The sequence below is a fragment of the Harpia harpyja genome, chromosome 14 (assembly GCF_026419915.1).
Source record: "Harpia harpyja isolate bHarHar1 chromosome 14, bHarHar1 primary haplotype, whole genome shotgun sequence".
NCBI lineage: Eukaryota > Metazoa > Chordata > Aves > Accipitriformes > Accipitridae > Harpia > Harpia harpyja.
This window is the reverse complement of record NC_068953.1, coordinates 25,947,093-25,966,950: the sequence shown is the minus strand read 5'-3', so window position 1 is coordinate 25,966,950 and position 19,858 is coordinate 25,947,093. Positions and strand designations below refer to the sequence as shown.

General features: G+C 34.5%; 1 protein-coding gene across 2 annotated transcripts in view; it reads left to right on the top strand.

Moving 5' to 3' along the window:
• Positions 1 to 19,858, top strand: part of EFL1 (elongation factor like GTPase 1) — an 80,341-nt gene that overhangs the window by 712 nt on the left and 59,771 nt on the right. For both annotated transcript variants that reach the window (XM_052808431.1, XM_052808432.1), the window contains exons 2-12: positions 67 to 169; positions 869 to 936; positions 1,133 to 1,217; positions 2,642 to 2,775; positions 3,391 to 3,528; positions 4,409 to 4,623; positions 9,051 to 9,174; positions 10,075 to 10,151; positions 10,293 to 10,429; positions 11,262 to 11,384; positions 14,000 to 14,099. In XM_052808431.1, coding sequence (XP_052664391.1) covers positions 79 to 169; positions 869 to 936; positions 1,133 to 1,217; positions 2,642 to 2,775; positions 3,391 to 3,528; positions 4,409 to 4,623; positions 9,051 to 9,174; positions 10,075 to 10,151; positions 10,293 to 10,429; positions 11,262 to 11,384; positions 14,000 to 14,099 — 1,292 coding nt within the window. In that variant the 5' untranslated portion in view covers positions 67 to 78. The remainder of the gene's footprint in view (positions 1 to 66; positions 170 to 868; positions 937 to 1,132; positions 1,218 to 2,641; positions 2,776 to 3,390; positions 3,529 to 4,408; positions 4,624 to 9,050; positions 9,175 to 10,074; positions 10,152 to 10,292; positions 10,430 to 11,261; positions 11,385 to 13,999; positions 14,100 to 19,858) is intronic.

Genomic DNA, 19,858 nt, shown 5'->3' with positions numbered 1-19,858 from the left:
AACAACAACAACAAAAAGCTGCTTCTTAAGTTGCGACCTAAATAAAATACTTTCCTCCCTTCACAGAATTAGCTAACCATGGTCCTCACAAGTGTGGGGAAGATGGTTGGCCTCCAGAAGAAGACTTCTGGAATCAGGAATATCTGTATATTAGCCCATGTGGATCATGGTAAGACAGGTGTTTGTGACTGGCAGAAACCTTGTGAGGAAAACTTGGGTGTGTGTTAGTTTGAATGATGGTGGGATATTGTGGTCACTGTTTTGAAGCAGTAGGTTTTCACGGATTTAGCTTTAATCAGTCCCGATTCTGATTCTGAGAAGTAAAATTGCTTTATGCACATTTCTTTTGTCCTGATGCAGCTTATCTTTTAGAACTTAAGAGAGCATTACACTGTAATAATTTGGAATAGTTGAAACTGAACGTTTCCTACATTTGAGATGCTGAATGTTGGCATGAATTAAATATATGCGTGTGTGAGGTAGGCTGTTGTATTTCTATGTTTACTTAATGGAATAAGTTTGTTACGTAGGTGGAAATAATAAATGCTCGTTTTAGGACACAAATCTTTCCTCTAATTTCATGATATATTGAGATTCTGATGTAGTGTTTGTTATTTCAACTGCTTTTCTGGTCATGACAGGTAAGGTTGCATCCACTCTTCAAAAATAAATTTGTGTGCAACTGACAGGTGAAGTTGAATAATTGGATTTATTTTCTTCTAAATTAGCTTGTACTTTTGTGGCGTTTTAAAGCCTTTTGTAATGTTGATATCTCAGAACACTAGATGTTGCCAGTATTCATAATAATGTCGCATCTTTTTCTATTGTCTGTATTAATTTAAACTAAGTAATTTATTTTTCTTTTCAGGTAAAACTACTCTAGCTGATTGTCTAATATCTAGCAATGGAATAATCTCTAGCCGCTTGGCAGGAAAGGTAGAGTTATACTGTCATTTTTAACAAAAATCTGGTGTGTACGTGCTGGCATTGTAAATCAGTGATAATTGAGGAAATTCCATTCCTAGTCTTGCTAAACCTCATTTTCTCGCAGTTGTACTCTTTGACAGTTGATAAGTAACTTGTGAAAATAATTCTACAGATTTATCACCACTTCTTTTGTTTTTGTACTCAGCTGAGATATCTAGACAGTAGAGAAGATGAACAGATCCGAGGAATAACAATGAAATCTAGTGCAATTTCGTTGCATTTTATGAAAGGTGAGTTGTTGATGCTGGCAAGTATAAACTTTAATACGTATTTTTGTTATTTTCCCTGCCTTTTCATTGTTGCTGTTGAGATCTTTTTGTATGCAACTTTTACTTTTGTCGTTCTCAGTGTTAGGCCATAATTCTGCAAAGACTTAGGCATGTATTCAACTGTTAACCAAGATAATCAAGTTCCATCTCAGGGTTAGGAAAACTATCTTCAATCATATCTCAGTCTGGAGGCAATTAGAATAGTTGCTTTTGTCTTTTTATTTTAGATCTAAGTCTTTATATTTTGACCTTAAGTCTTGATATAATGTCACTGAAAGGTAAGATCTTCTTTCAAAAAACAACAAATTTTTAAATGATTTTGTACAGTCTTATCTTTACTGTACTTCCGTGTCAAGGTGCCTGTTATACTCTGCTATAAATTGTTCAGGGTTTTTTTTTTATGGTGTAGTTAGGGTTTCATCTCTGTTATGACTCCATGTTCCTCACCAGTCTTATACTCAGCTAAGTGAATGAAAAACATGAGATACATTATTAACAGGTTTGTGCAGAAAAAAGAATAACAGAAAAATTGCATGAACAGAAAAGCCGCCATTAGTCTTTCCATTTCAGCTACAGCTGACTATAAAAAATAGTTGAAACTAATGATTTTCCAGCTAAGTATTGTAAACTGTGGCTGGTTTATTGTTGACTCTGAAATGACCTTACTTTTAATGGTTAGAACCTGTTATATCTGTTGTTTTTCTGTTGTATTGAAATTTAGGCTCTAATGCAACTTCTTAAACAGGAAAGTTGTTTGATCTTATTTTGATTATGGCTGATGATAAATGCAGTGAGTTCATGAAAAGTTGAGTGGAGTCTTCTCTAAGCAGAATTCTTTTGGGGAGTAGTGTAGAAAATATTGAAAACTTCACCTGTAGTGATATATTGAAGATATTTTAGTAATATGGAATCAAAAAACATGTTTTAAAAAATTACAAGGATGAAATGAGGCATTTTATCAAGAATGTAGGGTTTATTTTTATGATAGTCTGTCATGATTTATCTTTAAAATGCAGACTGTAACGTAGTTGACTTGTGTTTTAGGTGATGTTGTATTTGTAGTGCTGCTATGAGCTTGTTCAGGGTTAGGGTTTTTCTTTTTGTTTGGTTGGCAGGTGTGGTTCTGTTTTTAATTTTCCAAAGTTAGCTGGGCATTGAAAGACGAAGATTGGCATTAAGAGGGAAATTAAAACGAATTAGGTACAAGCTGCTAGATGTTATGCTGCTGACAGTCTTCCTGTCCTACTGGACTTTTTCTTAAGCATAAGGGTTACTGCAGACTTGGTGTTTAGAAATTAATAATAGCTTAAACAGTATAACCACGTGGCTGAAAGCAAGTATTTTTGAAAACTGTTCTGAAATATTAATTTATTGTTTGATCCTAGGTGATCAGGAGTATCTGATTAATTTAATAGACTCCCCAGGGCACGTGGATTTTTCTTCAGAAGTATCTACTGCTGTCCGACTCTGTGATGGTTGCATCATAGTGGTGGATGCTGTTGAAGGAGTCTGTCCACAGGTGAAATAAAGTATATTAATTAGAGAAAGGGGGTAGAGAAGACAGAGTAAGCAAAGTCTTAAGTGTATTATGTAGAAATAAAAGATGAGCTGGTTTAAGAAGTTTCGAAAAACTTTTAATAAATGACAATGTACTTGAGGTGTGAAAGAGGGTAGTTAGTTTCATAGTTGTGCTGAAAAACTGAGCAACACTGGTGAGTGGGTGTAGTGATGTAGGGTTGAAACAGTGAGTATGCAATTTTTCAGGTAATGGAATATTTATATAGAGAAGAAATAAACGTCTTAAGGAAAATAATTTAATATCTTGTGCTTTTAGGGTATTGAAAGTGGAAAAACATGCAAAATAACTGCTTTTTTTCATGGCTTACTTTTATAAAGACAGGTTATTTTGCTGTTGTGGGTGTTTTCACCATGATATTCTGCCATTCTGCAGAATTCTGTAATAACTAACTATGTACTATGGGAGTCAAATTTCTGGTTTGAATGTCAACCTGTCCTTTATTATATGCTTAATTAAATTTTAGAATTGTATTGTCATTTTCTTTAACATTCCATCTCTTTTGTAGTATCAAGCTTTCTGTAATGGATTCTTTTTTAACTATTTCCTTCTTAATAGACTCAAGCAGTTCTACGGCAAGCATGGCTAGAAAATATACGTCCAGTATTGGTGATCAATAAAATCGATCGCTTGATTGTGGAGCTCAAGCTCACCCCTCAGGAAGCATACTTGCACCTTAAGAATATCTTAGAACAGGTATTCGTGCTATAGTATCATGTTCACAAGGCAGATTTTGTTGAGTGTTTTTTCTTCCCCCTCTTCTCCATTCTTGAATTGCGAGAGACTGTAATTTTCACTGCCTTATAGCTGGAAGAAATTTAGTGCAGCAGAACCAGTTTTTTCTTACTTTGCAGGATCAAGCACTGTAACATCTAGTCTGACTTTTAACATTGAGGTACATTTTATTTCTAGTTGGTTTTGAGGTTCATTCAGAATGCCCATTATAGAGAAAAGAGCATTAAATGCCTCTTGATAGGTAATCAGGAAGAGTCTTCATTTTTAGAAATAATATGCTGAATGTTTTGTTCTTCTCATTAAATTCCTTAAAATTCTTTGAAGGTAGACAAATAATATCTTTAGGCTGCTCCTGATATTGATGGATTTATGCAGGGATAAAGTTAATTAATCTTTTCAGTTGCAAGTTAAGTTGCCTTCAAACTCCGCCCCCCACCCGCCCCTAGCTTACTTTTAAGCACTTATCTACCTGGTTTCCCTTTGTTGTTTGTTGGCAGTAACAAGTTCCTATTTCACCATTCCTTGTTCTGAGAGACAAAGTGTATTACGCATGATATTCTATATCTGATTCAGTCCTGAAGTGGTTGACTATGACTTGGAAAGTACATGGTGTTTAAGTCAAAACATTAGTCTCGTCAAACTCCTGTTGTCTTCAAATGGGCAGGATTAGATACACAAGGTCTGTGTTTCAAATTGCAAAATGAATCACAGGCATGTTATCTGGTTAAAAAAAACCACCTCTCTTTTTTATATTTTGGAGTGTGTGGGGAATTGCATTTTCATTGCAAGGGTTGTGAAAGAGTGAATGAATCTTACGATGTTTTTACATATTCTTCTGTAGATCAATGCAGTCACCGGAGCACTCTTTACCTCTAAAGTCTTAGAAGAAAGAGCTGAGAAAGAAACAGAAAATGAAAGTATTTCAGACACTGCAACAGGAGATCAAATTTATGACTGGAGTGCTGGATTGGAAGATACTGATGATTCACATCTTTATTTTTCACCAGACCATGGAAATGTGGTGTTTGCCAGTGCAATTGATGGCTGGGGTTTTGGGTAAGTCTGGGATTTAGTTGCTGACTTTTTTTTTTTTTTTTTAATTGATTACTGCATCTGATTGAAGTATTTTCAGTTACTTCATATTTCTAAAGATGTTTTTTATATTTTTCTATGATACGCAACTGAATATAATCAGTTCTAATATATTATGAACCCTGGACAGCTGAAAATACTACCAGCTTTGTCATCTACTTAACAGGGACCATTGTTTTACTTACACAGCAGCTGCTGAGCCCACTGTAGTGTCCAGCCTAGCCTGGTAAACTGAGTATTTTATTAGTTGCTGGCATTTGATAGGCTGTAATAGACTAGGCAAAAAACTGTGGCAGTACAGGAGGTGTTTCACAAGTAGATTAGACCTTCCAGCTACAGGGACAGTGATGTTCGTAACAAGCATAAGACCAGCAACTGGCATCAGGGCAGCAGTTTCAGCTGTCCAGTTCAGTCCAGTACAATTCTGGGCCACAGCATTACTGTGATCTGTTTTTTCTGTACCAGACTTTGACTTGTCCTTGAAATTATGTAGTTGTCCTCAAGTGGTTATGCTCATCAGTCTTAATCTAGCTTTTTTCTGTTCTTCATTCAGGTGCATTTTTTATCTCTTGTTACCTAATATCTTTATATTTCTGTTTCAGGAGGTTGCTAAGTAACAGTGCAGAGATGCTTAAGTAAGCGTAAGAATTTGGGGATAGAACAATTTCAGAAAACTTTCTGGATTACTGATCTGAGTTTGTGATCAGTTCTGTTTTTCAGTCCTTTTCTTAGTAGTTAGTTTGAAAGGGCAGCAGGCTTCTGTAAAGATTACACATGTTCTGATTGCTAGCCACAAGGTGGAGTCGTTGTCTTCATCATGAAAATATAATTAAAAAGATAGTAATACAGTGCATGTCTTTAATATTGCAAAACCTGTAAAAAAAGTCAGCTAAAAAAGTCTGCTCCAGGTTTTTAAGTCAAAGTCAAGCTCTTAAATAAGGTTCCATATGTAGTTTGTAGTCTAATGCAAACATTTCTTATCGCTGCAGAGGAAAGGGAAAATAAAACAGACTATTTTAGTTTGATTATCTGTTATGAATAATAATAATTTATAAAAAGAAAAATCAGAGTATAAGTGTGTAAGGAAATTGAAAACAAATCTTCAAATTCGGACATGTCCTTTAGTCTGAAAGAGATCTTTTCATAGAGGATGTGAACGAGGGAGACCTTTTCATTTCTGAAGGCTAGAGGGGGTTTTCTGATACTTTCGGTGGTCTGCACATTAACACACATCTTATCTGAAGTCCTCAATTCCCATATGGTGCCCACAGTCACACTTCTGTTTTATGATGTGCAGGGAAACAGTATTTTGATTTCTGTAGGCTTTAGCTTTCCTGACTTGTAACTTTTCACTGAAATTCCATGGAAAAAATGGATTATGATTGTAACTGTTGTTATACAGAGTATTTGGGATGCAACTGTTACAAACTTGAACAAGTTCAGAGTCAGAATATGAACATTTTCTTTAGTAGGTGTTGAAATGATTTAGAGCTATCTGCTATTTTTGACCTGTATGGATAAAGATTGGGCAATTTGCACCTTATTTTTGTTTTGACTACTTGCAAAGCCTGTGGAAGGGAATAAATGAAAACAAAAAGCTAAGTTTTTGTTTTGGGAAGTTCAAAGGTGGCCTAGGTTTGGCATTAGTATTCTAAGTATGCTGCCAGGGAATGCTAAACATTAAGAAAAATGTTTCTTAAAGAAAATAACAACAGTGGAGTGCTTATTTACAATAAGTAGAATTATAAGCTCAAAAGCAATTTGGAAGCTGTTTCTTTAGATCAAGCTACTTGATATTTGCAAGTAAATGATCAGCTATTAAGACTTTATAGGTTACAGAACTGCATTCTGATGTAAGCACGTGGTCATAAACACCCGATGATCACCTTTGTAATGAGAAAGCAAGCATGTTGTTCTTAACCATTCTATTCACCTGCCATTTATTTTTGTAAAAGTGAGATTTCAGATAGTTACCTTCCTTTCATGATTTTTTTTCTCTGATAATTTCTCTGCAAATAGAATTAAATTTCATACATATGTGGCAGAAAATTGATTTGTTTCTGCAGCTTAGAGGTTTAGCAAAAAATACTTCAATTTGAACTGTTTGACACAAGAGTTTACTCTCAGATGTACTTCCAGGTTATGTGTCTGATTTCCAATAACATTGGGGTATATACAGAGCAGTGGAGAAGAAAATTTCTCTAAAACAGTGCTTAGGGCTTCAGAGTCCTCTAATTTGTTGTTTTCAGAGATAATACCTTCTGTTAATTTTCTTTTTTTTTATTATTTTTTCCCCAAAGCTTTTAGCACCTGGTATATGTTACTAACTGATATTTCTGCAGAGTGGAATGTGTGATAGATGATTAATGATACATGCTCGGGTAATCTATAGTGGAATGATAACTGGTCAAGCTTTAGTTGTTTCTTTGTATTTGCTATGTCCCTACCACTTGAAATGCTTGTCAAATGGCTTGAACCTTACTTGCAGAGTTTCTATAAGGCTGAAATCTAAATATTCATTGTAATTTAGCTTCAAACAGGGGGGAAGAAATGGGCCAGATATGATCTGTCCTTATTTTTGTGATTGGTATATTGGTATACTAGAGAGGACTGAGGCTTTCTGTTTATTCTTTGCCAATACTATACTGGTACAAGATGAACTTAAAAAACTTACAATGCTTTTTATTGAATATGAGACTAAAAACCATGTTTGCTAAGATTCCCCAAACTTTAATCCCCTTCTGCTTCATATATTGAAACCTTTTAAAGATTATATTAATTGAACTATCCATGTACAATATTGTATCTCAGCCAAAAACATTTATGCATCTAACTTAGGCAAGGAGTGTTAGTATTCTGCTGCTGGGTCTGGATCAGACTGTTTATACATTACACAGTAGACTAATTTGTGTTAATCTATTCTCTATCTCACAAAATGGGCTTACGGCTTGGACAAATAACAGGACTCCTATCTGCTAGTTTTCTTATTTGTACCTGTCCTAATTCTCCATTTTTCCCTCACATCCTGAAAATGTTTTAATGTATTTGTTGAAGCTGAATGAGGATTGTTGGCTTTCTGATACTACTTTATTTCTTACGATGAACTGGCGGGCCCTGGTTCTGATAAATCATGTAAAGGGCAGTGGGGGAGAAGGAACATTTCCCTTAATTAGTTTCAAGAGGTACTTCTGGACTACCAGCAGTACTGTGTGGTGAAATACGGATCAGTGGAGCATTTTCTTAATTGGGGCAAGCCTTGACTGCTATTACATGGTTGTGGGTTCTGTTCCTAAAGGTATTATGATTTGTCATGGCAGAAAAAATTAAGCCATTAGGCAGTGCCAGCCTTATCCAGTGAAGTTAGTACATATGCCTTTCTCATAATCCTCAAGTGTTGAAAAACACCATAAATACATATGCAGGAGCTGCTGGCACAAGAATCTTGAAGGTTCTGCCCCAGTTCAGAGTTTGGGGTAGTTTCTGGAAAAAAGAAAATCTCCTTTTTGGTCTTAGTTCAGAACTCACAGCTTATGTCTTGCTGATATGAGCAGGTCTTTTTTTAGGTGTGTAGAAATTTAAGAATTCTGGATTTCAAAGAACAGATTATCAAATGTCATTGTTCTGTAAATAGGATTGTTCTGATTGTAAACGTATATTTTTGTTTCTGCCTACACAGGGAGCAAATATGTGGAAATTTTTTCTATTACTGCTTACTGAACATTTTCAGCAAGGAAGCCATAGAATGTTCAGGACTCCCTCTTTAGGTCATAAGCAGCCTGCTTTTATTAACTCATGGGGACCAGTGAACAACATAATTGGCTTTATAACACAGTTATGGCATTACCGTTTTTATATTATTTTCTGGGTTTTATTCATTATTAAAGCAATGATTCAAACAACAAGAAGTGCCCTAAGTAGTTAATTTAAAAAATAATCACCACCGTCTGATAGCTCAAGTGTGGCTCAAAACAATACTTGGTTTTTAACTTGTACCATTCTGGTCACAGACCATAGTTAAATGTGTCATTGGACATCTTTCATAGAATGAATTTGAGAGTCATCTACATAAATATTTAGAATTTTTGTATTATGCTTTTGAGGTTTTACTGGAGGGGTAGTACAGAAATATTTATTTCAAATAAAAAAGTTTAGCCTTGAAGCTGACTTAAAACAAAATCATACAAATACTTCTGACGTTTTTGAGCTGTTATGACTAAATATTTTTGCAGGTGTAACAATGTGAGCTAAAGTGAAGATGATTGGAAAAATGGGAGTAACACAAGAATTTGAGATTTGTGTGTGATTTTCACATAAGCTCTCTGTTGCTTAGGCTGATAAGCACGTGTAAACAGCATGACACTTTTATCAAGATGCATTTTGTTTCCTTTCAGCATTGAGCATTTTGCCAAACTGTACAGCCAAAAGATTGGAATTAAGCCTGCAGTACTTCTGAAGACTTTATGGGGAGATTATTATCTAAATACAAAAGCAAAGAAGATAATGAAAGGTGATCAGGTAGGGAGGTTGTCAGAAATATTACCTGGTTTTTATTTTGTTTTGTTTTGTTTTATTCTGTTCCTCATAGTGTATTCTGAAAATTGACCTCAGTACCTTTTCACTCAACATCAGTGGAGGTATAAAGTCAATAGGATAGCCTTGCATCAGCTCTTGGAGAAGAGAACATTCCAAAATTGACCGTTCAAAAGCTATATGGAGGAAATATTATCTAACAATGCTCACAGTTGCTCTTAAACATCTCTGTTCACAAAATAAGGGACGCTCCGGCTTCAAGGATTCAGCACAGACTGGAACACACAAGATGAATGGAAGACTTAACAATGTAGAAATGAGAGTAATGAGTGGGTTTCTGTCTTACTTGAAGAGTCCTTCAACAGCTAAGGATTTAGGATGCTCATGTTTAGCTTAGGATTTAGGATTTTAAAAAAATCTTTTTTGCCTTAGTGAAATCCCATTCAATGCTGTATTGAAACCCTGGCCTGAAAACTACACTTTTCTTGCATTAAGTGTGTCACCACTAAAAGTTAAGGGAGGAGAAGGGAGTTTTCCTATATTCATTTAATGATGTTTTTTTTGTGTTTTCGTAGGTGAGGATTAATAGTTATAAAAAGGTTGATAACCAGGCTCAAGGTAGAAATCTTCTGTATTTATCAGGTTCTTTCTCTGAAATTGAAATTGTACTTCACTTTTGAATTTCCTGTTTATTTTTTGCCTTATACCATTCTTATAAGACAGACTGTTGAAGTAGTGATCTTGTGTAGAAACAGATAACTGTCTTGATTTTTAATAAAGGTTTTACATGCTCCCTGTGAAAATGGTCAGGTAAAAGTGCAGTCTTAAGCCTATTGTAAAAGTGAGGAATTGCTGGTAATTAGCTGTATGTTTATATTCTACCAGTCAAAAGGAAAGAAACCTTTGTTTGTGCAGTTGGTGCTGGACAACATATGGAGTCTGTATGAAGCTGTTATGAAAAGGTGAGAAGATCTATAAAGTTTTCATGGAATCTCTTTCCATGTGCTATAGTGATTTTTTTAAATTCTCAGACAAGAAATGTTGTAGATGCTTGTTATGTATTGGTACTGTGGTTTTTTATCTATTTATTATTTTCCTTACAGAGACAAAGAAAAAATTGAAAAGATAGTCACGTCTTTGGGATTGAAAATTGGTGCACGGGAGTCACGGCATGCAGACCCTAAAGTTCATCTTAATGCCATTTGTAGCCAGTGGCTACCAATATCTGATGCAGTCCTCTGTATCCTTAACGAAGATAGTACTTTTGGTTCTATTGTCAGTTCTCAGACTTCAAAGAATGCTCACATATTTCAATATTTGATTTGGTATGATTTGTTCTCTTTTTTCACATCTGTGCCTTTCACATCCAGCTAGCCTATGCTAGCTGGACCTATTTCTCACTTGTAATATTGTTACATATCTACAACTAGGCTTACATTTCTACCAACTTCATGTTTTTGCATGCATCCTTTTTTAAGGAAAATAAGTTATGAAACTGGAGGTAGTTTAACAATACACTTTCATTATGTAGTTTTATATACAAATTTTAGTGTTTTTCCTGAAGGATAAGTCAATCTCCTTTTTATAATAGTATCTTAGGTCTTCTGTCCATGAGCTTCTGTAAGTATCTGATGTTATGTTTTAGGCATATAAATCCAAGATCAGCCTTTGCTGTTTGTCTGCTGTGTAGACGGCCTTCGCATCGTTTATAATATAGTACATATTATATTATAGTAGGTATGGTCAAAATATTGGTGTATAAGTACTAATTAGTTCTATAAATCTTGCCCCAATTGTGCTATTCTTAGTTTCCCATTTGTACATAGGGTGAGCCACCCCTACTTAACTATCCATTCTGCTCTTGGATAAATGCCAGAAATTGTTGCTGACTTGAGAGGGAGTTGTATGCACTGTAACAGGCAAAGCTGGATTTTAGCTATCTGTTGTTGCTGGCAGCTAGTGCATGAGGTTGATGTAAAGAAACAAACATTGAAAGCATTTGTCTTCCTTTTATTTGCATTCAATAAGGAAATATAAATATATAAGTATATATCCTTAGCAATGTGTTTTAGCCATGGTGTGTAATAAACTACCCAGTCCTCTTGATATCACTGCAGAGAGAGTGGAAAAGCTGATGTGTGTTGGAGCTAGAACATTTGATTCTTTGCCACCAGAAACTCAGGAACTGAAAAATGGTGAGTAGGTGTTCTCCCATTAACATGAAGGTGGTTTTGTTTGTCTTTGGATCATAAAGTGTGTAGTAATCTCTACTTAGATTTGTAATTACTTTACTTGTAGTAGCTTTGTTGATATTTGTCAGTGACATGTCATAGTATTATGTCTGATTTTTATGGCCATACATTTTTTTTCAATCCCATATATTTATGGTTTTTAGACAACTCAAGCTGCACGTGATGTAAAGTCTAAGACTCTGAAACTGGGGATTTTGGAAGGATATGAGGTTAATACTTGTTTTTAGTTCTAAACAGTAGAAGTTATCAGGTAACTGAGAATTGAATATTTTACCAACTTCTATATTAAAATCACTAATTTTTAGCCAGTAGGGGGTTTGAATTTGGGTTTCATTTTTACAAGTATATTGATTAACTAGACCCAACTTTAGGTATTTTAAAATAAAAAACATTTTTTGTTGAATTTATTGCTAAGTAGTTTGTGTACTGAAAAGAAGTTGGTAAGATGTAGCTTAGCTGTTACTACAAACATTATCATTAAGAATTTCTTCAACATTTCCATAGCTCAAGGTATAACTTGATTTCTTAGTTATTTCATAGTATTCCAGAATGATAAAAGATTAGCAAAGAAAAACAAGAGCCAAAAGACTTCCAGGGCAACAAATATATTTTGTTACCCAGAGTGTTGAATGAAGATATGAAATCCTGGTATTTTGAAGTTAGTTTAAGTTCTACCATCGATTTCACCGAGCTCACAACTTCTCTGGCAGAGTTCCCAGCTTTAACTAAAGAATTCCTCCTCAAGAAGGGTTTAGTAGTATATTCAGATGCTGTTGTGTTGATCATTGTGATGTCTATATGTGAAAGTAAGCAAGAGGAAGTTGATAATCACCAAGTCCTGTGCTATAAAATTGTAATAGGGGATGGAAAGACTGTGTTCAGTGATTTAACTTTGCCATAGGCAGTAAAAGAACTGTATATAGGCAGTAATGAAAATAAACTTGGTGTACAGGATGCAGGAGAGCTCGTAAGATGCTCATAGTCCTTTTTCTATCTTTGAATTATTTATAAATATAAACTCTGTGTTCATGTATGTCCTTCATAAAAATTGTGATGGCTTGGAAAGGAGAACTTCTAGTGAGTTCTTTTCCTGAAAGAAAGATGAGAACTGCTGAAGCTGAATTAAGTATTTAGCGGAATTGAAAATCAAAGTTGAAACTGATCGTATGGGTGTAATGGACAGTGGTGAGCAAAGCTTGTATTTCTGCATGTATATGTGGTAATCTCCTCTGTGGGGTAGGAAGTTCTATATAAAATCAAGTGATATTTTTCATCCAGATTTGGTAGTCTGAAAAACAATGTTCCCAGATTATCTTTTCACATAGGTTTGTAGGGGACAAATAGGCCTTAAATGGATTATTTTGTTGTTCTGCAAACATTCTGTCTAACTGAACAGAATATAACAGAATGCTATTTTGCTGTAGTAAGGTAGTAAATGTTCTCTGATATTTCAAGAGGTAGTTTAGTAAAAATTACAAGAAGATACCATGCTTAAGCTAGTAACAGTTAAAAGCATTTCTTAACTTTGTAAGTATAGTGAAAAGTGTTTATCGAACAATATTTTGAAGAGAGCTTCAAGAAGTCTAAAGGGATGAGATACCAAATGTCAATTTAAGATGAGATGTGAATGCCAAATTGACAGGCTGTTAGGACTTGTTTTCCATGGGTGAGGCAACTGATATTTTCATCCTTTAATGAACATTTAGAAACATTGTATTCTCCAAACAGTATTCAATACTGTATAAGTTAATTGGAAGAAATTTGCCTCTGTAAACTCAGATCTTACTGCTCTTGCTTATGAAAAAATAGTGTACTTCACATTTAGTGAAACTTGCTAATTTTTAGTAGTACTTTTGCACTTTATTTGCCTAAGCACTTTACAATATAGTCTTTTCATACATCAGACAAAAGTGAGAAGTGTAGAAGACAACAATTTATTTTCTATGTTGTTAGAAGTTTTGAATGGTATTGTGTCTGTTTTGGATTTGATAAAGTGTTCCAAGTTGGTTGAAAAAAGTAGTTTATGGGAATTTCCTAAGTATTGAATGGTTTTTGTGTGGATCTTTCATTCTTTGAGGAATATCAATTCTTGCAGTTAAGTTGTTACAATTTTGTGAAGACATGAGTGTCTGGTCATTTGCAGGACTTCCTCCTTTAGTTTGAAAGGAGGGAGAATACTTTGAGGTACTGAATAAATAGCTCAGTCTTAATGCTAAGCTGCTCTGTTTTTCATTCTAATCTAAACCAGCCTGTGAACTCAACTTTCAATATCAAAAGAATATGTTTAGTTGGACTATATGTAGTTTGTTATGAAGAGTTCTATTTTTACAATTTTGCTCATTTAATTTTATTGTGAAACAGACTTGAAGATATAGGCAGTGTTATCAAATGATTAGGCTAGAATAATCTTCTACTTTTCCTGTTAATTTGTCTCTAGCATATTATCCATTGAAATAGGAAATAAACAGCAATTCCTATAAAATTCATGGAAAGCCATAGTTTTGTTGCTACTGTTGGGGAAAAAATTGTGCAAATAACTTCCTTTTATGTTTCTTCAGCTTTTATGAAATGCAGTAGTGAAGGAACAGCCCCGGTTATTGTCTTTGTTTCCAAAATGTTTGCTGTTGATGCAAAGGCATTACCACATAATAAACCAAGGTAAGAAAATGTAACATTTAACTTCCTGATCTACATAGATACTTTTAGGAAGAAAAGTTATGTTGCAAGTGTGGATAAATTGGTTTAGACCTGAGAAAATAATTCATGAATTCTTGAGATGAAGTGAAATCTTTTCAGCAAGTAGAGATTTTCTGAATGAGTTTGACATGATTTGTTTAATCATACTAGTTTTAGAAGGTTTAGCAAATTTGTTGAGGAGTAAAAAACACACTTGCTGGAGAATAGTACTTTTGTCCAAATATATCATCCTAATGCATACATTGTATGCTGTTTCAGGATGTTTTGTTGAAAATATGATTGACTTGTAATGCTTTCTTAGTTTTTCAGTAAGGCTGTAGTGGCATGATCATAACAGCTTGCGTTTATACCAAGAAATGCTTCCCATCAAATCTGGCATAATAGCTAAGTGACCATCCAGTCCATTGCAAGTGCAAAATAAAATGGGTTAATTAAAGTAGTCTAAACCATGACTAACTTTTTGCAGTAAACTGAAAGGCATTAATGCATTTCAAAAGATTTTCTTCTGGGAGGTTTGGAAGATTTTTTGTTACAGCTTTTTATTGTTTAGTGACCGTCTTATTTTCTTTGAGGGACAGATCCTTCTTGATTTCGTTTCCCTGACATACTTAACTGCACTACTTTTAGCTAAAGCCATCTGCTTTTTTACAGAAGAAATGTACTTTTCTGTTGAGTTTATAAGAATGGGGTTCATCTCAATCTTTAATCCCTCTAAGCCTCTGGAACATTTTCAGTAGTCAACTTTTGTATTAACTGGCCATTTTATGTTTTTCTGGGATTGTCACTGTACAGTGAAGTCATATAGAAAATACTAACCTTTCTACTAAATTAGACTGATTGTGACTGTTAAATTGTTGTGCAAAAAATGGTACTGTTCCTGTAGTAATGTTTGAAAGCTTTATTACTGTCTTAGGTTTTTCACACACTTCCTAGATTTACTTCAATTTTTTCTTACCACACTTATCTACGAATCTTCCACCAAAAATCTTTCCTGCACTAAGTTTGAATTCAGGGAAAAGATGCATTGCATTTATGGATTGACCAGACACTAGATGGTGCAGTTTTGCTTTGACTTCTGTTCTTAAATGTATCTGAAACAAGAGTTCTTGCTCAGGTACTGGTGTAGCACAGCAGTGCCATTCCTGCTTTGTCTGCTTTCCTGGATATATACTCTAGTTACTGGAGAAGACTACACTGAGGCCATCGCTTTCTGGCTGTTCTATCACTGATAATGACCTGTTCTTTTATTTGTTGAGAGGATTGAGATTCTTTGACATGGTGAGGATGTAACATAGAGGCAAAGATGGCTTTTACATACACCAGACACAGAAAGCCTTGGATGTATTTTCAAGTTTTTAACCAAAATTTTGAAAAAAGCTAGCTACTGCAAGTCCTGCTTTGTTTTGTGTTGTGGTTTGTTTTTTTTTTTCATTCTGTGTCAGTTGCTTATGAGCACTTTGCCTCATAGATAAACTCTCCTTCCATGTCTCCTCCGATATTCATCTTACATTTTTCTTAGTGGGTTTTTTCTATTCTCCTTAGTCATCCCTCACCAGGAAGAGAGCTATTTTACGTGTGTTGTTATATGCCATGTGTTAAACCTTTATTCTCTTAAAAGAGAGAAAAAATTCCCCAAATGGACAAAAGAATATTTTGAAAAAATTTGCCAGGTATTATGGTTCATAATATGTGTATGACCAGCTCCGTTTTTTTGGAAAATGATGCATTCAGTACAGAAGCTTATGCATTGTGACTTGTTGGTTGTATTTTCTCCTTAGATAAAAAAACCACGCTGCTCTCAATTTTATTGGTTTTCAGAATGCAAATAAGATTGCATTTTTGCACTCTGATACATATTGTGTAACAACTCTGTAATTCTGGTCATCAATCTGGTTTGAAAAACTTAAAGATGTTTTCCGAGTTGAGTGAAGGATTGCAGTTGACTGATAGTCCAAGTAATGCAGAGCTGATCCAAAATTCCGAACAAAATTTAGATAAAATAGGCTTTCTGAGGTAATATTGCAGAGAGTAAGGACTGTCCTGGGATTATTTCTGGGAGACTTTAGGCATATTAGTGATGACTGTAGACAATATGTCCTTTCTCCCTGTTTATTCAGTAAATTGAAAATTGTAGTGTATTGCACTGTAGTTTGTGTGAAAAGTATTTCTTGCTAGCCTTAATATTAAATTATTCAATTAGTTACTAAATGGCTAGTATTAAAATGAAATCACATGACTGTTTTTCTCTGAGATAACCAGGCATTATCAGCACCATGTAATTTTGCTGATTAGGTAGTATTAACAGTTTTGTTTTGAAGTGACAGTTGATTCCACTTTTTGAAAAATAGTAATATAGCTAAGAGTGTTTTTCTTGATATTTTAATTGTTAATATTCTACAGGTAAGCTGTTCTTGAAGAAATCAGAAAAGGAGGTTGGTTTTAAAAAGGGAGGAAAGCTATCTCCATGAAACAAAGTATTTCTTTTGAAAACACAGCATTGTGTAAATGTGGTTCCTAAGCACATGTTTTGAATTATATTGGCTACTGCGTGCTATTTACAGTTATACAGTGAAGACTGTGCTTAACATAATGGAGTGATGGTTGTGTGGAGTGTGTGAGATCCAATATTTAAATCAGCATTCCATGAGGATGCTTCATAAGAATGCTTGAATATAGGGAGGAACAAATAAGTACACAATGTTGATTAACAGTGGTTTCATGTTTACCTATTTAAGAACATTAATACATGTTATATGTTCCATTTACATGTTAATTTTGAGGAGCCGTAACTGTGTTCTTGTGTATTCTGATGTTTGACTGCTGGACCTATCAGGTTATTTGGGTCCTTTGGGGGGGGGGTGGGGAAGGGAGTATTTTTAAGCATGTTAAAGCATGTAGAAAATCTGAGATTTTTCTCCAGTTTCGTTGTTTGGGTTTGGGGTTTTTTGGGGTTTTTTTGGCAAGTTTGGCAAGACACATATTCCTCTACTTCCAGAGGAAAAAAAGTAGATCCATGCTACTGTCTTTTTCTTTCCTTTTGTAAGGTAGTATTGGGTAATCTTACCTTTTTGTAAATTTCTTGGAAGCTGTGAATTGACCTTGCAGTTTTTATAGTTTGTCTTATTTCTGCCATCTGCTTTTCATACTTTTTAAGCATAGGTTGGGGAAAGCAAAAAGCTCTTCTAAGTCCAGGGTGTACAGTAAATGATAACGAAGGGTGGATTTTTAATTAAAACAATGTCCTTTGAGACTGCTGTTGGCAACTAATATCTCCTAGAAGGTGACTTTAAAAATTAATAGATTCTATACTAAAACTGCTATGTTTTTGCTTTTACTGTTTAAATAGCAAAGTTTGTCAGCTGTTACAACACTAGAATACATGGGAAAATAATTTGTGGTCAGGTTACAACAGGTTGGCAGCTTATATTTATCTTTCTTTGGAAAGATTTGAAAGTTGACTTTTATATGGTACCAGTATGTCCCTGAGTTTTTATTAGGTTTTCTGAAGAAAGGAGAATTGTGCAAATATGTTTTGTCTTCCAGTTTCTTCTGTCTGAACTTCTGAAATTATTTGCTAATTCCAACCAAATCAGACAAAGGTGTAAATTTTCTGAAAATTGGTGGTTGGGCAGAGTAGACAAACAAATTAGGATGCCTGATAAGAGAGTGTAGGGTGATCTTCTTTATTTTAGATATTAAAATATCTAAAACCAAACCCAGTAGGAAATAGGGCCATATTGGCTTCTTTTGGAGCTACTTGCTTTATGTAATGAGGCCATGGTTATTTGATGATGTCTGTGGTTATTTATTCTTAAGTATTGCTGTGTGCAGAATTAGGTGTTCATTCAGCATATGCTGTTTCTTTCTCTCTACTAGTGTTTTACATTGAACTGCAGTCTAAAACAGAATGGTTGAGTGTAGGTGTATAAATAAAAGCAGAGCTTGGCATTTAGGTACAAGAGTATAAATGTTCCCATTTGCTCTTCCTGAAGTTCAGAATTCTGTCTTTATCTAACCCAGTGTAGAAGAGAAATATTTAGTAATTAGGTACGATCGCTTTCAAGTAGTTTTAGCTGTTGCTATGTGTATTTAATATAAAATACTGAGAAAATGTAAATCAGATATCAGATGTTTGTTATGATAAAATCCTCTAATAACTTTCTAGAGCTTTATGTATAAATGTCACAGTGATGTGATGCAATGGCAGCAATGGGAGGCAAACCATATATGTTATTTCAAGTCCATCGTTCTTACAATCCTGCTGAATAATGTAAATAAACAGAGTACACTAAAGAAATTCCATTTCTGCTTTTCAGTGGTAATAAAGAAAAGTGTCTTGACCAAATAATCTGATGTACTAAGATTATGTTTCATGACTGTACTAGGGGATATAAAATACAATATCCTTACCATTTTCTTCCGGATAATGTGAAAGGTACTTCTTTCTCCTCAGTCAGCTTGAAATCAGGATTATTTTTTTTTCTTAGGTGTCACCATAAAAATAGGCACTTTCCCATACAATTCTGCTTGCAATTATGATGATAATTGTTTCTTTGTTTTGTGGTACAGCTTGTTTGCATGTCTTAAACCAACAGATTGTAGTGTACTTTGTCTGTTTCCTTTCTAATGCTTCCTAAAAAACTGTATTGGAAAAAATGTAAATCCTGTGATTTTTGCCCAGCCTTACATTGTCTTGATCAAACGAAAAGAACACTTACAAAGCTCCAAGCTCTGTAAGAAATTACTATCTTCTTGCAAGTAAATTAATTTTTATGTTTAAAGGCAATATGACTTTCAGGGACTTCAGTGTGATCTGAACCCATCATTTTCTGTTTGCATTAGTAATAGTTTGTTCAAAAATGTAGTTAGTGCATTAGAAATGAATATGGCATGAGTCACCTGAACAGCCTGTCAGATTTACAGGCTAACATCTGAAGATGGCACCCAGTTATATAATTAAGAGTCATATATGCTTTTCAAAAATTAAAAACCCTACTTATGGTTGTTGTGAAATAACTTTCATTGTAACAGTATGCATTTTAATCCAGCTAAGACCTTTGGAACTGATCTAAGAGAGGAATATGTAGTAAAGGATGAAATTTGAATCTCTGGACATGATTTAGTTTGTGTAATTGTAAGCTTAAGAGAGAAAAGCTTGTAACATTCTGGAAGAGTTTTACTTCAAGATTCTTCTTTCTTTATTGCACATTTAGTATGTGAGATAAACCAAAGGTCAGTATATCAGTCAAGAGTGTTTTTCATGGCAGTGTATGACCCCTTGATATTGGTATATTAGTTTTCTTACATATCTCAGAATGAATGATAATTGCTATATAATATAATACAAAACAGTTATCGAGTATTCCCCTTTGCAGGAACCCTGGAAGATTGTTGTATGAGATTTTATGTAAATTCTGATTTGGATGATTTTCAGTTGTTCATTTTGTGTATACATGTTTTTTTCTACTGTGAATTGCCTAGTGCTTTCAGTTGCAATAGAAAAGATAGGAAATAATCTTAGTACTTGTACATTAGTTTGTGAATGGAAATAGTTCCATAGACATTAAGCAGTTTAATACAGAAATTAATGAACTTCAGAAGGATTAGGAAGACCACTGGACATACTGTGTGCTGAATTGTAGCAAATAAGCTGCACTTGACAGAGCTGTCCATAGGGATGCTGTTGTCAGAAGTCTTCCAGTGCCAGAAGGTGAGCAGAA